The sequence below is a fragment of the Balaenoptera borealis genome (assembly GCF_965194805.1).
Source record: "Balaenoptera borealis genome assembly, chromosome: 4".
NCBI classification, from domain to species: Eukaryota; Metazoa; Chordata; class Mammalia; order Artiodactyla; family Balaenopteridae; genus Balaenoptera; species Balaenoptera borealis.
This window is the reverse complement of record NC_138861.1, coordinates 85728085-85747032: the sequence shown is the minus strand read 5'-3', so window position 1 is coordinate 85747032 and position 18948 is coordinate 85728085. Positions and strand designations below refer to the sequence as shown.

Sequence of the window (18948 nt, the reverse complement as noted above, 5' to 3'; positions counted from 1 at the left end):
TTGTAGGGGGGAAATCCTTTACAAAGCATTATGTTTGACTTTTGCTAAAAAATACATGTAACAGAATGAAGGTATGTGTGCTCTTCACTCCTTTGTCTTTCCCCCTCCCTCCCCCTCTGCTACTGGGGAGAGGGTCTTTTTTTTTTTTTTTTTTTAATTTATTTATTTTTGGCTGTGTTGGGTCTTCGTTTCTGTGCGAGGGCTTTCTCCAGTTGCGGCAAGTGGGGACCACTCTTCATCGCGGTGCGCGGGCCTCTCACTATCGCGGCCTCTCTTGTTGTGGAGCACAAGCTCCAGACGCGCAGGCTCAGTAGTTGTGGCTCACGGGCCCAGTTGCTCCGCGGCATGTGGGATCCTCCCAGACCAGGGCTCGAACCCGTGTCCCCTGCATTGGCAGGCAGACTCTCAACCACTGCGCCACCAGGGAAGCCCCAGGGGAGAGGGTCTTTTGGCAAAAATTTCACTAGGATTCTCTGTCAGGCAGGAGCTCTATTCCAAACAGCAGAAGCACTGCCATCCTTCTCCTGGAATGGAGCCAGGGCTGCCCCCAGAAGGCATGACCTCGATGGGCAAAGGGTTCTCAGCAGCTTCAGCCAAAAAGGGTTGAGCTGGGACCCTGAGGGAGGGAGAAGGTAGGAAAGCATGGGAGCCCATTCAAGGTAGATCCTGCGTGAAGTACAATGCAACACCATGAGAACAGGAAAGGAGTATTTAGAAGCACCCTCTGCGCTTCTTTGTACTCATGATCTGCATGGAGTGAGGCAGCGTTCTGCTACTGACCTGGGTCCCTCCAGATCTCACAGGACATGACAACACAGTTCCGTGGCCGTTGAAAAAGGCGGCTGCCGCATGAACACTGTCTGTCTCTGCCTGGTTGGATTCTTCTGGGTGACCTTTCTTTTCCTTCATTGTGCTTTTCTATACTTTCTAATCTTGCTACACTAAACATGTATTTCTTATACAATAAAAATTGTGTTTAAAAAATACTAAGATCTTACAGAATGTCTCTAATAGCCTAATATTATATTTTGGGAATAGACAAGTCCCTCAAGATTGGTCCATAGAGGAGGATTTGGCTCCCAGCGACTCTGAAATGGCTGGAATCTTTTATTGTGGCAAGGAAGGCTGCTTCTCAAAAGGTGCAGACATTGAAAGGGTTATTGTGCTCTCTAGAAATTTTCTGAATTGTGGGTCCCTTTTTTCTGGCCAGAGTATATTCCCTCAGATGGTGACACTACACAAACTGTGGTGAAATGCTGCTCAGAATTTCTACCCACGAGCTGGGGAAAGGTAGCTGCTGGCATGAATATCATGAACTTCCCAACTTAAATAGTTTAGGGCTCTGTGAACCTGAATTAATATGCCAACAGATATGACCATTCCTGTTAATGGGCTCTCAGGAAATAGGGTGTACTCTGGAGGTTCCAAATTTCTAGATGGCTGAGGTTTATTCAGATTATTTTCATTGTCTGAACCCATATTTTAGAAAATCAGTCTAAAGCATATCTGCCTGTTTTTTAGCCTTATTGAACTCTAAGTGGTGAACTCAACGGATTACTTCTTCCATTAGTTTCCTACAAGCTACAGGACCACTATGTTAAAGGTCTCTCTCTCTCTGTTTTTGTTTTTGTTTTTGTTTTTTGGTGTGTTTTGGAGCTAAGGGAAACAGTGATTGGGTAAAAGTGCACAGGTCCCAGGGAAAACACCTAGTGGTTGTTTTTAGAATGAATTTGAGAGGAGTTTGCTTTCTAGTCATTAACGTCTTTGCCCTAAAAGGCAGAATATCCCCCTCAAAAGTATTGGTTTAATTTGGTTTGTGTTAACATTGACAGGTGAGCATCAAGTGTTACCATTTTTTATTTAAATTTCAAGTGACCAACTGAATGAACTGAGTTAATCAAAAGCAATCAGACTACCAGAGATGATTACTTTCGAGGCAGGTTTCAAGCAGCAGCTGCAGTAGCTAACACCACGTGTTCACTGAGCACTTATTCCCAGGGGCTGTTCTCAGTGATATGAGGCATCAAAGACACATAAGACAGAGCGTCTCTCACCATGAGCAGGAGGAGAGGCTGGGTTAGCGTGGGGAGCACACTGGGCTGGGGTGGGGTGGCTTGGAGTCTGTCTCCGGCCAAGTGCTGCTGGAAGGAAGCCATTCGAATCTCTAGACTTCAGTTTCCTCGGGAGAAAATGAGGCCTTCAACTCAATTTCAAAAGGACCTTCAGCCTCTGAGATTCCAGAGCCGATGGCTTTTTGGAGGAGGGAGGCCTGTGCGTGGGCACCGGGAACTGTGTCATTTGATGAGTGAGTCAGACTCAGGGCGTCAGAAAAATAACGTCTTCACAATCAACACAAGGGCATAGGTGATTAGGAAACGCAGTTAGCTGATGGCTTGAGTGTCTGTTCCATTCGGAGGATATATTCCTGAAGAGGGAGAGGGTGACTCATCAGAGGGCTGTAACTTGATGAAGTACAGCTCTCCAATTTCCTTGCTCCTATTCCAGGCAACTGAATGATCTTAATTTGGTTTCCCAAGGCAGTTTCCCCAGGCAAGAGAAGGGACAGGCTGTGGCAACTGGAAACTGACATTCTTTTGTGTGAGCAAAATTAGATCACGTATGAGAAATGACTGAAATTATAAGAAGTAGCATTCAAATGCAAAGCATCCTTAGTAATATCATCATTAGTTATGAATCATTTTCGTGCTGATTTGGTTAGCCTTTGGACCTTTTTTTTTTTTTTTTTTAAGAGCTAGTAAACACTGGGTGACTTGGTAAATATAGAAATTCTGTATCTGCAAAGCTGACCAGAGGTGAAAATTACTAACATTTACATCGTGCTTTACAATTTACAAAGTGCTTCTCTATACAGTATCCCAGTAGCTCTGGGAGACAGGGAATATTATTTTCTCAGTTTCTAGTTCAGGAAAGCTCTGTATTATGAGGGAGGGTTTGGGCTGGCAGTCAAACCTAGGTCTTCCACTCCTAATCCAAATCATAGTGCTGCTGCTTCTGAAGCAAGTGAATGCTCTTCTGCCCCCCATCCACCGGCATACACACACACACACACACACACACCCCTTCCTGTACAAGATCTGTGCTCAGTGGGACAACTGAATGAGTGGTGAGAAGCAGAGAAGAAACCCAAATGCCAGTTTATTCTGGAGACTGTGGAACTGCTTCTCTTTCCCTCTTCAAAAGCCACTCAAAGTGCATAGGGCCTTTCCAGATGGCTGTCCCATGGCTGGGTCAGTTCAGCTTTCCTTAGTCCCCAGCTGAATCTTCTTGCTGCAGGTGTAGAAAGTGTCCTGTCTGCTTAGGTGGAATCTCAGGGAGTGTCGGACTCCTACCTCTCTTCCCCTGAAAGTTTGGTCTGGATATTCCTGCTGAAGGTAGCTAGGGATGCTCAACCAGCGTGGCGCCCCCAGAACAGCACTGCCTGACCTAACCCACCTGGGGCTCCTGACTTCTCAGCTACTGGAGCTGCCAGTCTCAGATTACCAATGGGGAGGGATCTCAGGACCTAGGGCCCTCCGTGCACTGCAAGCCTGGGCTCTCTGCTGTGCAGAGACAGCGGCAGAGTGGGTGCTTTGTGACCAGACCCTTCCCATTCACAGAGAGAGCTGGAAGACTTCACTGCCTGGCTGGGAATTTACAGAGGCTTAGGAAAAAGATGAACTGGCCCCACTTCTGCATCTCCTTTTGCTGGATTTACTTTGCTGCCTCCAGACTGAGAGGTAAGAGGCTGGTGGGCGTGTAACCATTGTCGCTCATCTGGGGCCACTTCTTTGGGTTTTAGGGTGGGCCAGGAAAAAGAACAAATGTTCTAACTGCAAGGAAGTACTTCGTCTTCTTACCGACTCATACTAATCCTGTAGGGTGTGCCAGAAAAATAACTCCCATTGACCTAGAGCTTGTCCCTAGCTGATGCTAGATTATCCCCAACGCTAGTCCTTGGACTGCTGTTCTTTGCCTTGAAATATACACGACACTGAAGGTTGATCAGGTCCCTCTTTTGAGCAGCTGGAGAAACAGCAGATGGAAAATATGCTCAGAAGTTGTTTAATGACATTTTTGAAGATTATTCCAATGCTCTTCGTCCAGTAGAGGATACAGATAAAGTCCTGAATGTCACGCTCCAGATTACACTTTCTCAGATTAAGGATATGGTGAGTAACATAGTGGTAACTCTGAAATGTTTAGAATGAAACTAACAGTGCTTTCCAAAGGGAATGTCTGAACTGGGAATTTGAGAGAAAGTGAGAATAGAGAGCTGTGTGTGCAAGCTGATGGGAGAAGGGAACTCCAGGGGAAGAAAGCTTTCTACAAAATTAATTTCACTAAATTACCTAATCCTGGCCATTAACACTAACAGTTTTAGATCATCTAAAGAAAGTTGGTTACACATTACATGTTCCATCTCTATGAAATGTGCAAAATCAGCAAAAACATAGAGACAGAAAGCAGAGTAGTAATTGCCAGGGGCTGCGGGAATGATGGGGGAATAGTGATAGACTGCTTGACGGTCATAGGCTTTCTCTTTCGGGGTGACAAAATGTTCTGGAAGTAGAGAATGGTGATGGTTCCACAACATTGTGAATAAACTGAAAGTCGCTGAACTATACACTTTAAAGTGGTTAAAGTGGTGAGTTTCATGTAATGTGAATTTTATCCCCATTTTTTAAAAGGTGGTGTTTTTTAAAAAAATTAATTAATTTATTTTTGGCTGCATTGGGTCTTCGTTGCTGAGCGTGGGTTTTCTCTAGTTGCCGCGAGCGGTGGCTACTCTTCTTTCGGGGGCACAGGCTTCTCATTGCGGTGGCTTCTCTTGTTGCGGAGCACGGGCTCTAGGCGCGCGGGCTTCAGTAGTTGTGGCTCGTGGGCTCTAGAGCGCAGGCTCAGTAGTTGTGGCGCACGGGCTTAGTTGCTCCACGGCATGTGGAATCTTCCCAGACCAGGGCTCGAACCCGTGTCCCCTGCATTGGCAGGCAGATTCTTAACCACTGCGCCACCAGGGGAGCCCAAAAGCTGGTGTTTTAAGATGACTTACCTTATATAATGCTTATATGTGTTTAATTACACGAAGTTATGAAAATTGAAAGACTTTTCTTTGGTACATTATCGATGTTTGCCGACTTTTTCATTCAAAAGAATCATCAGTTGATCCATTTTCAGAGAAATTTGGGCAGTTGATCCATGCAGAGGTCTGATGATTTAAATATTTGTCCACTTTACATTCCGAACACTAAATCACAGAAAAAAACATGACCCTGGCAGTCAATCAAGGGGATAGACTGGAAAAATTCTCACTCACTTATTGGAAATAGACTAGTGCTCTTGGAATTCCTGTTTTGAAGATGAGTGTTCTAGAGATAAGTGCATTCGGTTGAGGTGTTGATGGGATAACGTTATATCTGGGTTCATTGTGCAGGATGAAAGAAATCAAATTCTGACTGCCTATTTGTGGATCCGCCAAATCTGGCACGATGCGTATCTCACGTGGGATCGAGACCAGTATGATGGACTGGACTCCATCAGGATCCCCAGCGACCTGGTGTGGAGGCCGGATATTGTCCTGTATAACAAGTAAGTGCAAGTCAGTAGTTTCTCAGGAATGAATTTATTGATGTAACAGAAAGTAAACATAATGGAAAAGGAATGTTTAAAACATGCATGAAGTTAAGTCTATTCATGTTCCTAGTCCCTGAAGTGAAGGTCATAAAACCTCAGATAATAAAACAATAGGTCATAAAATCTTAGAGTTACGGCCCCCTTTTCAGATGAGAAACTGTATTAGAAGCCGTGTTAGTTTTCTAGGGCTACTGTAACAAAGTAGCACATACTGGGTGGCTTAAACGACAAAAATTTATTGTCTCACAGTTCTGGAGGCTAGAAGTGCAAGGTAAAGGTACTGGTAAGGTTGGTTCCTTCTGAGGGCTGTGAGGAAGACTGTTCCCTGTCTCTCCCCTAGCTTCTCGGGTGGTTGCTGGCAATGTTCAGTTTCTTGACTTGTAGAAGCATCACACAATCTCTGCCTTCTTCTTCACATGGTGTTCTCCCTGTGTGTTGTCTGTGTCCATATTTTCCCTTGTATAAGGACACCAGTCTTGTTGAATTAGGTGTTTACACCACACCAGTATGACCTCTTCTAAACTAATTACATCTGCAATGACCCTGTTCCAAATTAGGTCACATTCTGAAGTGCCAGGGGCTAGGATTTCAACATACGACGTTTTCACAGATGCAATTCACCCCTTAACAGTGGTGCTCCCTTGTCTAAGATCATGTATCAAAAATACATGATACTATTAAGATTAAATCAGAACGGGCCTGCTAGAAGCTGGCCTATGGAATTTGGACTTTGTATGGAGTGGAAGATGAACTAGATCATAAGATCACCAGTTGGCCTTTTCCTGGTCCGAGAGCAAGGGGCCTTGGTGAGTGGGTAGGTAAGGTTTAAGTTTCTCAAACTGCAAAGTGTACACGAATCATCTGAGGAACTTGCTAAAGTACAGATTCTGATTCAGGAGGTGTGGGGTAGCGTTTGACGTTCTGCATTTCTATAAGCTCCAGATGGTAATGCTGCTGTTCCACGGATCCCACTTTGAGAAGGAGCCAGATAGCTGTCTCAACTCAGGTCCAGGCGCTCCACCTGTTGTCAAAGGGGCTCCTCTCTCTCTTTTTATTCTGGAACTCAAGTTTCTCAGGGTTGGGAAAGGTTCCTCTTTGAGCAGAGCAATATGAATGAGGAGCAGCTCAGGGGGGACTCTCCTGAGGGCTCAGCCTTCTATTGGACGTGAGTTTCCCTTCAAGAAGCAACTGGTAGGTTGCAGCCTGGAGTTTAGTCTCAGAGAGCTTGTCCAAGGGTCATGACCTCATGAATCATAGCCCTGATGCTGCTGTGCACTCCCCACTCTGGAATGGCGACTCTTCCATACCCCTTCCCAAGCAAGATCACATCCAAGTGCTGGTGCTTTATTCCTCTGGTTCACACCCCCCTCAACACACAGACGCACACATACACGTACATAGCAGGCAAGAGAATGAGCCAGGATGTCCGTTACCTTGTCCCACGCACAGGGTGCAGGAGAGTAATCAGAGGATACACTTTACATAGAACAATTACAGCATTCTATAAGTTCAAAATTCTCCCTGGAGAAAAACAGAATGCTGGTTCTCCTTTTCCTCCTGCTTTGATTGACTGAAGCAGTGCCCAGCTCTTACTGAAACACTTCTTTCCGAGCTGGCATGACCTAAGTTAAGCCTACCCCAGTCCCGCTTTATCAGAGAAGCCAGTTATGCACTCATGAGCTCACACAAACCTGCTGTGGCTTTGGTAAATTTTGTCCCCGTTCTCCGTCCTTTCCCCCCCAGATCGCTGGCTTTGAGAAGTGTGAGTTCTGGTCCCCTTTTCTTACACACACAGACCCTTTTCACCACACTGATTCATCAACTCTTTTCTTTTCCTCTGGATTGACTCTTTAGTCTTTTTTCCCCTCCTATCATGGACAGTTCTGTTTTGGATCCTCTATTTTCCTGTGTGTTCTCCTTCTCAGTAACATCAGAGTTTTACTATTCAGAGGAAACCCTAAATGTACTTATGGTTGGATGTCATTTGCATTCCTTTAAACAACTGAAATGAGAATAGAAGAGAGTTAGAGGATCAGGCAAAGGAGGGACCCCAGTCATTTGGGGTCCCCAGGAAGGACCCTGACCCTGGTCCTTCTAACTGAATCCCTGGACCTGCAGAATCTTCTGCTCCCTGATATAATATAAATACTTCTCAGAAACTGGTACAGAAACTTGTAGACCACAAAATGGGCTTCCTGAGTGGTGGTAGGGAGAATAAAGAGGGGTATAAGGCAGGTGATCCAGTCATGTGTGACAAAGATAGTTTGGGCAGGAAGATGCTTAACATCTAGATTCACCATTGGTGCCTGAATCCATGGGTTAGACTTGCTGAGGAGTGATCAGGATGGTCCTGGGGCTGGAAGCTATTTCATAGGAGGAGCAGTCAAATTTATTGATGCTTAGTTTGGAAGAGAGAGGTCCTTAGGAAGACTTGATGGCTGTCATAGGCAATCATAGGAAAAATAAGGTAGAGAAAAAGAGAAAATTCCTCCAGAGGACAAAACCCAAAACAATGAGTAGAAGTTAAAGGGTTTTTAAATTGCATTTTAATGCAATTTTAAAAAAATAACTAATAATTTGAATAATGAATTTTCCCAAGAGGTAGTGAGCTCTTTAACAATATAATGACTCAAGCAGATATTGGCTGTTACCAAGTCAGTAAAGGAATAAGTAAATTGGGGCTCAAAGTTCTGGTGAGGTTGTTTAGTATAGGTATATGGCCAATATAATGGTTAGTATAAGAGGGTGCAAGGATTCCTGACATTTTTAGATTAGGTAAAGAGTGGATTACAGAAATTTCAGAAGTGTGTTGATTATGAGAGAGTTTTAATGGTTGGATTTTAATGGACCGGTTTAATACTTGGATTTTAGACCTAGTGAGAAATTGGGTACCCTGTTGTACTCAGAAAGATTTGTCTACAATTTAGCTTTAAGTTCTGCTTAAGTAGCTTAGAGAATTGAAAGGATGGAAAAATTGTAAGATGAGATTGGATATACATATGTCAAATTTTATCAAATTGTATACTTTAAATGTATGTAATTTATTGTATGCCAATCATACATCAATAAAGCTCCTTAAAAAGAAAAAAAAAAGATGAGATTGGATATAAAGGAGGCAGAAGAGGAACAGGTTTGGAGAAAAAGATGATGAGCTTGGTGTGAGACCTGTTCAGTTTGGGAGACCAAAGGAACAGAGGAGACAAACAACAAAGAGATTGCAAAGGCAAGTTTTAAGCCTGGAAAGAAGGTCATGGCTAGAGCTATCAAAAGCCCTTTAAGCCCTTATAGAACTGCTCAAGGAGGGAAAGAAAATAGCTGAGGATAAAGTTGGAGAATTTCTTCATTGAAGAAATTTACGGAGAACATTCAGAAGAAATGGTTAAAGGGGTAGAAGGAGAACTGAGAGAATTGCCTCATAGAAACCAAGGGAAGAAAGGATGTCTAGGAACAACTCACAGCGTGAAGTGCTTGGGAAGGGTTGACAGACTCTTAGAAGAGTCTTTAGATTTGCCCATTTGCAAGTTATGAGTGACCTTTGAAAGAGCACACTTTGAAAGTTGGGAAGAAGCCAAATTGCAAGAATACAAGCAAGATGGTGAAGTGAAAGCAGCATGCATCAATTACTCTTGAGAGCGTGTGCAGAAAGAGAGGAGAGAGGTGGGAGGGGCCTGAGAGGAAGGGAAGTTGGTAGGGAGACTTGGGAACAGAGTTGGGAAGGGATTAGAGGAGCCAGAGAGAATAAGAGAGACCAAGAGAGGTGAAATCCTGAAAGAGACTTGGAAGGAAAGAAGTCACAGTACAAGAAGAGAAGTTAGCCTTGAAAAGAAAGAGAGAGACTTCTTTTTTTTTTTTTTTTAATAAATTTATTTATTTATTTATTTTTGGCTGCGTTGGGTCTTCATTGTGGTGCGTGGGCTTTTCATTGCGGTGGCTTCTCTTGTTGCAGAGCACGGGCTGTAGGCGCACAGGCTTCAGTAGTTGTGGCATGCGGGCTCAGCAGTTGTGGCTCACAGGCTCTAGAGAGCAGGCTCAGTAGTTGTGGTGCCCGGGCTTAGTTGCTCCGTGGCATGTGGGATCTTCCTGGACCAGGGCTCGAACCCGTGTCCCCTGCATTGGCAGGTGGATTCTTAACCACTGCGCCACCAGGGAAGCCCGAGAGGGACTTCTTTTTGACGTGGAAGGGAAGATAAGGGGGAACACATGAAAGACGGAGACATTGGAGATGGGAAAAGGGGTGGATTGTGGGACTGAGTAAAGAGACAAGCCTATGTCGAGGTTCCAGGCACTGTCTGGTACCAGAAAAACTGGCTGATTCTCACTGTTCTCTCCTTCACCAGCCCACACTTCTCCAGTTCTGGGGATCTGGCTTCTTACAGCCCCTGCTGGGAAAGGTCTTTCTGCTCAAGTGCGAAGCTGAAGTCAGCTCAGTCTTTGATCAGGGGAGAAGGGACTGCCTGAAGGGCACTAAGTGTTGGAGGAAAGGGAAGATAAGAGGAAAACAATTTAAATAATCTCTTAGGGTCATATTATTGAACGCTGCCCTCTCGACCTCCATTTTGAAATTTTGTCCCTGTAATTTTTTTCATTTTCTAGTTGGGAAAATGGAACCCAGTTAGAAACAGAGGGAAGGGAAAGAGAAGAAACTCATATGTATTAGACACTTACTATGTGTCAGGCAGTGAATTGGGGCTCTACATAGTGTGGTAGACAAAATAATTGCCCTCAGAGTGTCCCCATCCCAATCCCTGAAGTCTGTGAGTATGTCACCTTACATGGCAAAAGGGACTTTGCAGGTGTGATTAAGTTAAGGATCTGAGAGGAGATTACCCTGCTGGGGCCAATGGAAACAATCTTACAAGTCCTTATAAGAGAGAGAGGTGGGAGGGTCAGATGCCACAAAGGAAGCAGAGATCAGAGTGATGGAAGGAAGGAGCCCTAAACCAAAGAACGCAGGCAGCCTCTAGAAGCTGGAAAAGGCAAGGAAATGGACTCTCCTTTAGAGCCTCTGGAAAGAATGCAGCCCTGCCTAAACCTTCATTTTCAGATTTTTGATCTCTAAAACTGTAGAGATGCTAAATTTGTATTATTTTAGGACACTTGGTTTATGGTAATTTTTTACAGCAGCAATAAGAAATTAATAGATTAATTATTTCCTTAATATAACATTTAAAAAGAAACTTTAAGGTATTATAACCTCTACTTTTACAGGTGGGTGATAGAAATGTTACTTGCTCAAGGTTACAAAACCTGACCAAGATTTTAACCCAAATCTCTCTGTGATATTTCTGTGATGTCATTGCTACTTTCTAAAGGAGAATGAGCCGTACTGATTCAATCAACCCACTTACCTACCCACTTACCTTTCTTTGTTAAATCCTTCTTCTGTGCAAGGCATTCAGTCATGTGTTGAGGGGTTAGGATTTTAAGACTCAGTCTCTGACCTCAATGAACAGTCCAATAAGGAATGAATGTAAAATGTAAGCCCCTCATAACACAGAAATAAAGTGCCAGAGCCCTTCAAAGGTGAAGGGATTTCATCAGACTGGAGGGGCAGGCGGGGCTTCTCAGAGGTGTGGGCATCTGAGCTGTCTTGAAGGATGTATTAGATTTATACTTGCAGAAAGTGGGGCGGGTATTATAGATAGAAGAAAGAGTTTGAGTAAAGGAGAGACATTCACAGGATCTGTTAGGGTTTCAGCCTTGATTTGTGGTGTGCGAGTGAAGGAGACCAGTGGGAGACATCAGAGACCAGTAGGAGGCTACAAAGTGGGATGGGAGTAGATCATGGAACATCTAGGACACTGAGCTTAGGAGGTTTGGAAGTATTTGGTCGGCCATAGGAAACCAGTGCAAGAGCTGAGCTGTAAAAAGATGTGATCAGAGAAACCAGGAAGATAAAACAAGATATTGGTCATGAAGTAATTAAATAGTAATGTCTTTAAACTCCTCCTGAGTAGCTGGGGTGATGTTTTCAGACAGTGGGCTCCTTTGCCCTCTGGCTTCTGGTTGGGTTGGGCCAATGAGAAGCACAAGTGAGCAATTGGAAGGAGAAAAGGGAGTGAGGTTAGGGCATGTATTCCCTTGCTCTCTTCCTATAGAGTTATTTTCTTTGGCTTTCTGTGTCCCTTGACAGAAAGGTATAACTCCTATCAAGGTGACCCTCTTATGCAAGTCTTTCCTTCCAGGTCTTGGTAATTGCACCTTCCCTTCACCTTTTCGGGCCCAGGAATGGTAATAGCTCTGCTGTTGCTAGCCCTGGAGTGGTTGCCCTACACCTTATCCATACCTTTGTAAATAGTCCCTGCATTAAACACTCCTCAAATTATCTAATTTGAGTGGGCCATCCACTTTCTGCAGGGACCATGACTAATACAATTGTTCTAGCTCCAGATAGATTCTCTGACCCCGAGATCTCTTACACCAAGGAAGATAGGATGGGTGAGTTCCCATCCTCCAGTTCTCACTTCTCGTATAGCTAACTATATATATTTCTCATTGTTACAGAGGGTGGGTTCAGGCATTTTCAAAATATTCATTTTGTTCTCTTCACAAGACCACGTTAAAGATCCCCTCTCTAGACCTCCATTAAAAATCGAGTGCCACAATTCAGCTGTAATGCTCTGATTAGAGTGGACCTAATCAGACCATTACAGTTAACACTGTGGTACCTAAATTTTAATAAGTAGGAAAAAAACTTTTAAAACATGCCAGTTCTTCTATCTAACACACCCTCTTCTAGCAATTTAACCTAAAGAAAGAGTCAGTGGATAAACGCGACAATTTGACTGCAGAGATGTTCACTGTGGCATTGTTTGTAAATGTAAAAACTGGAAACAACCATAATGTTGAAAATAGGTGAATTGGTTAAATAACTATGGCATATCTCTATAATGGAATGTAACTGAATACCATTTAGCCACAAAAATAAATTGCAAAAGAATATGAACAGATGATCACATATGTTTTTAAACTGTCTCAATTTTTTTTTGTAAATTAACTTTTTTATTTTGAGATAATTTTACAGAAAAGTTGCAAAGATGGTACAGAGTTCTTGTTTATTCTTCACCCAGTTTCCCTTAATGTTACATCTTATGTAACCATAGTACATTTGTCAAGACTAATACAATACTATTAACTAAACTACAGACTTTATTTGGACTTCACCAGTTTTTCCACTAATGTACTTTTTCTGTTCCAGAATCTAATTCAGCAAACCACATTACATTTAGCCATAATATATTTTGTAGGGAAAAAATTGTAAGGAACACTTGGAAAAATGTGCGTTAAAATATTAACAGAAACATATCAGTTAAGGTTGTAAGCATTAGAAACTGACTTTGTCTACCTTGTGACAAAAGGAATTTGTTGGAAGGATATCGTACAGCTCACTGAATTAAAGGGAAAAAAATCAATGACCAGGCCTTGGAAAGGACAAACCAGGACTACTCTACAGTTCAAGACAGTGGGGAATATTGAGCTTTTTAAAAAAAAAAAAAATTTAATTGACTTTTATAGGGAGCCATCACCAGTGTGACTCTTTTTGGTCTTTGGGTCACTCTGCTTAAGATCTAAATTGCAGGGGTAGTGAATCACTTGGATCTAGCTCGGGTCACACAGCCAGCCCCTGGCCAAGGGTGGCTGAGGAACCTTGATCATTGTTTCATCTGCTTTACAATGGTCATGGAGAAAGAGTCGTTCCCCAAAGTGAAATAGAAATTCTGTACCCCCAAGATGTCAGGCATAAATGATAAAGCAAAAAGAAGTTATATCTAGAATAAATTATTATCTCTTAGATTATGGGTGAATAATTTTTTCTCTGTGTTTTTCAAATGTTCTACAGTAAACATGTACAACTCTTTCAACAGCAACAAAAAGTTACTTTAATATTCTTGTGCCCACAGTTAACAAAATCAGGTAAGCAGAGCCCCCCTTGTTAGATTTTAGCCTCGTTTACTTTTTGTCTGGATGTTTGAATCATTATACCTGGACCAAGAGAGTGGCACTGGGAATGGAAAGGAAGGGGCATAAAGCAGAGATGCTTTAAAGAAAGAATCCAAGAGAACTCGGCCCTAACTATTCACAGGATATGGAGAAGAAGAGCAAATTAGAGTTGATTCCAGACTTTCAAGCCAGGGTAACAGGAATGGTGATCCATTGCCCAGATACTGAAGTGATGGGCACAGGGCGGTGAGCTGTCGGGGGTAAGGAGTTTGGTGAGTTGTCCTGGCGAGCAGCTCTCATTTTCCTCCTCTGACCTGCAGGGCTGATGATGAATCTTCTGAGCCTGTGAACACCAACGTGGTCCTGCGGTATGACGGGCTCATCACCTGGGATGCACCAGCCATCACCAAAAGCTCCTGTGTGGTGGATGTCACCTACTTCCCCTTTGATAATCAGCAGTGCAACCTGACCTTTGGTTCCTGGACCTACAATGGCAATCAGGTGGACATATTCAATGCCCTGGACAGCGGAGACCTCTCCGACTTCATCGAAGATGTGGAGTGGGAGGTGCATGGCATGCCTGCTGTGAAGAATGTGATCTCCTATGGCTGCTGCCCTGAGCCTTACCCGGATGTGACATTCACTCTCCTTCTGAAGAGGCGGTCCTCTTTCTATATCGTCAACCTCCTCATCCCATGTGTCCTCATATCTTTTCTGGCTCCCTTGAGTTTTTATCTCCCAGCAGCCTCTGGGGAAAAGGTCTCCCTGGGAGTGACCATACTGTTGGCCATGACTGTATTTCAGCTCATGGTGGCAGAGATCATGCCAGCCTCAGAAAATGTCCCTCTGATAGGTGAGTTCAAGTGTCTTACACTTTGAGTCAGCACTGTGGTAACTGGGGTTGTATCTGTATCTTTAAACTCCTAACAATGACGTCAACTTCAGACTCAGCACAGGCTGTCACATACTTCATTTGGTGTCTTCAGTTGGCATCTCTGAAAAGAGACGTGGCTGTTGGAAACAAAGCTGGTCTTGCTGTCTCCAGGTTTACCCAAAAGAGGAATGAGAGCAATATGGTTTAGAGCAGTGGTTCTCACAGTATGGTCTCTGGACCCACGGCATTAGCATCATTTTAGAAATGCAAATTCTCAGGGCCCACCCTAGACCTACTTAATTAGAAACTCTGGGGGTAAAGCCTGGCAAACTGTTTTTAAAAGCTTTCTAGGGCTTCCCTGGTGGCGCAGTGGTTGAGAATCTGCCTGCCAATGCAGGGGACACGGGTTCGAGCCCTGGTCTGGGAAGATCCCACATGCCGCGGAGCAACTGGGCCCGTGAGCCACAACTACTGAGCCTGCGCATCTGGAGCCTGTGCTCCACAACAAGAGAGGCCGCGATAGTGAGAGGCCCGCGCACCGCGATGAAGAGTGGTCCCCACTTGCTGCAACTAGAGAAAGCCCTCGCACAGAAACGAAAACCCAACACAGCCATAAATAAATAAAAATAAATAAATTAAAAAAAAGAAACAAAACAAAACACAGAGGCCCCCCATCACTGCTCATGAAACCATTGTTTAAAAAAAAAAAAAAAAAAAAACATACCCACAAAAAAAAAAAAAAAAAAAAGCTTTCTAGGTGATTTCGATGAGCTTTTTGTTTAAGTCTAAAAACCACTGGCTTATAGATTAAGACCCTGATTTTGAAGTCAAAGAAATCTGCGTTTGAACTCTGACTTCACTCATTCTTTGATCAGCCTTAAGCGAGTTACTTAATCTTTGAATCTCTACTTCTTCATCTGCAAAATTTGTGTAATTGCTACCTCATTGTGCCACTGCTTAACACAGAGCCTGGCATATGGTGAGGACTGAGAGAAAAGTGACTATTATTATCACATCACAAGGGATTTCTTCTTGGGAAGAGTGATAAACATGATGGAAATGATGAGCTGGATTTTTAAGCCTGCCGTCTACCCCTGATAGAATACTTCTCAACCTTTACTGGGTAGAGTAGGCGTGGGAGAGCTTGTTAAAAATGCAGGTTCCTACACCCAAAGAGGTTGTTTTTCTTTTTAAGCAATCTTGGGAAAGATTTGGGAATCTGATGTGATTCTCAGTAGAACACATTTTCAAAAGTTTGCAATAATGAAATGTCCCTCTACGGGAAGGAGTGTAGACTGTGGCTGCCATCGCTGCTTCCCCTTTCCTTTACCTCCCTCGCTCTGAGATCCCTCCTAACACCTTTAATACCTACTTCCTGCCACCAAGGATAACACCCACATCAATACGTCTATCTCAATGACTTGCTGTTGTAATAGACGTTTATGAGAATCAGAAACTAGACCTAATTTTTAGTTCTTTAATGTAATCAATGAGGAGAAATTTCAGAACACCAGGAGACTTAGAAAGCAATATAAAAGGGATATTGTACTGCCCTTTTACCCTCTCCTGTATCCAGTATTACCCAGTATTTAGACGTTACTACATTGGTTTCTCTGTTTGGAGATCTCTTCCTTGTTACGTCTCTCCCAGCAACACCTCCCCCGCCCCCCCCCCCCACACACACTCATGTACACCTTTTTGATAAATAGACACAGAAGGTTCTCTCCTTTCTCACCACCACTAATAAGGAGGAAGACGTGTATTGGTACTTTTATCACCTCTTCTGAGGCAGAAATGATTGACAGTGACAACATCGAATAATAACCCTGTTTGAGGCAAGATCAATTGACAGATCCCTCTCTCTTCTTTAGCAGTAAGATTCAAAAGCAAGCTGGATCAATTTCTGAAGAAAGATGTCTCAGAACATGTCTCAAGAATTTTACAAGCATTACTTTTTCTGTTTCTGTGATAATATGAAATGTATCCTTTTCAGAAGGGTGCACAAAGATCTTGAGAACTTTATTAATAGTCACAATTTGTTATTTGTAGCACCTATGAAATAGAGTTCCAATCTCATAGAAGTGTGTTTAAGTTTCCTGCATCAAGTGTAACATTTGATCCAGGCTTTTGGCCCACGGCCTTGACAATGTTAAGAAAGAGTCCATTTATTTTTAGTTTACTCAAAGCTTTTAACAAATAATAAACAGATGATAATCATTATCAAATGCATTGCCTTCAACTGTTAAGATGATCGTGTGAGTTTTTTCTTTTCCCCCATTAAGTTAGTGAATTATATTACAGTTTTCTGATGTTGAACTAAACTCTTCTTTATCATGATGAATTATCAATTAAAGACACCATAGGATTTAGTTAGCCAATGATTTTTATATGACTTTCTCAAATGTGTCTATAAGTGAAATGGCCTTAATATTTCCTTTCTTGCTACTTTTGGAACCAAGCCTGAATTTACTTCATAAAATGAGATTTTCTAGGCAGTTTTCCCTCTTTTCTATTTTTGGAACAACTTGTATAAGATATGAGTTATCTGTTCCTTAAAAATACGGTGAAACTCACCTGTAAAACCTTTTGGCTCTAGAGCTTTTTGGAAGGTGGGTGGGTAGAGGTATTTGGTTAATTCCTATTTCTATTCAAGTGTTCTTTCTTCTTACACTAAATTTGACATCTTATATATTCGTAGAAATTTCATCTAGGTTTTCAAATGTATTATCATACAGCTATTTGTAATATTATGTTATTGTTTTCTAAATTTCTATTCTCTTATTTTTTTCTTTTGCGTCCCTTTTTCTTTCTTTCTCCCACCTCTATTCCATAAGTGGCCTCATCAAAGGTTTATCAATTTTATTACACTTTTCAAAAAGCTTGCTTTTGGTTTTGTTCATCTTCTAGGTTCTTTGTTCTACATTTCAGAAATTTGTGCCCTCATCTTTATTGTTTCCTTCCTTAATTTTCCTTTTTCATGAATATTTGCTTTACGCAATCACATGTTAAAGACTGATAGTGACACAGTGTCTCCTTTCTTCCCCAGTGGTAATGAGCTTTCATATTAACAAGGTCCAAAGACAATTCTGAGAACTGACCAAGATCATTCATTGTTTATTTATTTGTTTGCTGAAAGTGGAAGTTTTTCACAACATGACCTCAGCAAAAATTTACAAACCTTTTAACTCAGGGCAAGGGACAGTCCTGAAAACTTTTCCTGTATTTTCTCAGTTAAGCCTCATCATAATCCTATGAGTTAGATACTAATATTATAGTCATTTTATTAAGAAGGAAGCTGAGGCTTACCAGAATTATATAACTTGCTCTAGGTCACAAGTCTAGTGAGTGACAGAGCTGGTATTTGAAACCAGTTTTATTCAAAAGTCTATAATAGCAACCATTAGTGTATACAGCTTCCTTAGAAAAGGTGTTTGTTTCTTTTTGAGCTAAACACAAGGACAGTTTTACGCTAACTTGGTTGTTGTTATTTTCCAGGCAAATACTACATAGCCACAATGGCCTTGATCACAGCCTCCACTGCCTTGACCATCATGGTGATGAATATCCACTTCTGCGGGGCTGAGGCCCGGCCAGTGCCACACTGGGCCAGGGTAGTCATCCTGAAATACATGTCTAGGATCTTGTTTGTCTACGATGTGGGTGAGAGCTGCCTTAGCCCCCGCCAAGACAGGGAGCAGGACCACCTCACGAAGGTTTATGGCAACCTTCCAGAGGCTAATCTGAAGACGACCAGAAATAAAGACCTTCCCAGAAAGAAGGAAATGAACAAACTCTTAAAGGATGACTTGAGGTACCAGGGTGAAAACCCGCAGGACGTTGACAGTGACTGTGCACAGTACAAAGTGCTGACGAGGAATATCGAATACATTGCCAAATGCCTCAAAGACCATAGGGCCACCAATACCAAGGGCAGCGAATGGAAAAAGGTTGCAAAAGTCATAGACCGATTCTTCATGTGGATTTTTTTTATTATGGTGTTTGTGATGACTATTTTGATCATAGCAAGAGCAGATTAGTGAGCATTTGGTGTGTGGGGATAAATCAATAAAATTCCCCTGTGATCTACTCTAATGTTCTTCCAAATTAGAAATACTTATATCTATATATACACAAATATATATAAATTAGGATTTATGTTGTCTTTACTTTTTGTTTTCAACTTCAGATCAATATTATAGCTATCTGTCAGGTTAAATCAAGCAGGAGGTCCAAAATTTCAAGGGCAGGAAAACGGAGGAAATAGAGAAGGACCCCTTTTATAACCTACCAGAGTGGTAGGTGTCTGGCTTCTAGATCACACAATTATTCTCTCCTTTAGCAGTACAGATAAAAAAGCACACGACATTCCATTTAAAATTCAAAGCAAAACAAAAGAAACTCATTTTCCCTTTACTCCCTATTAGAACATGCTTTTTAAAAAAGGAAAATAGTGATATATTCCTTAGGGTAATTTAAGTCTCACTGTTACCTTTCTCAGGCTT

At 42.4% G+C, this 18948-nt stretch overlaps 1 protein-coding gene across 1 annotated transcript; it reads left to right on the top strand.

Annotated features, from left to right (window-relative positions):
* Positions 1-949: 949 nt before the first annotated feature.
* Positions 950-18528, top strand: CHRNA9 (cholinergic receptor nicotinic alpha 9 subunit). The gene is made up of 6 exons (XM_082390672.1): positions 950-2305; positions 3618-3737; positions 4024-4169; positions 5432-5586; positions 13893-14425; positions 17942-18528. Exons 1-6 carry the CDS (start codon positions 2056-2058, stop codon positions 18481-18483), a joined length of 1746 nt encoding a protein of 581 aa, XP_082246798.1. The 5' UTR covers positions 950-2055; the 3' UTR covers positions 18484-18528.
* Positions 18529-18948: the final 420 nt, after the last annotated feature.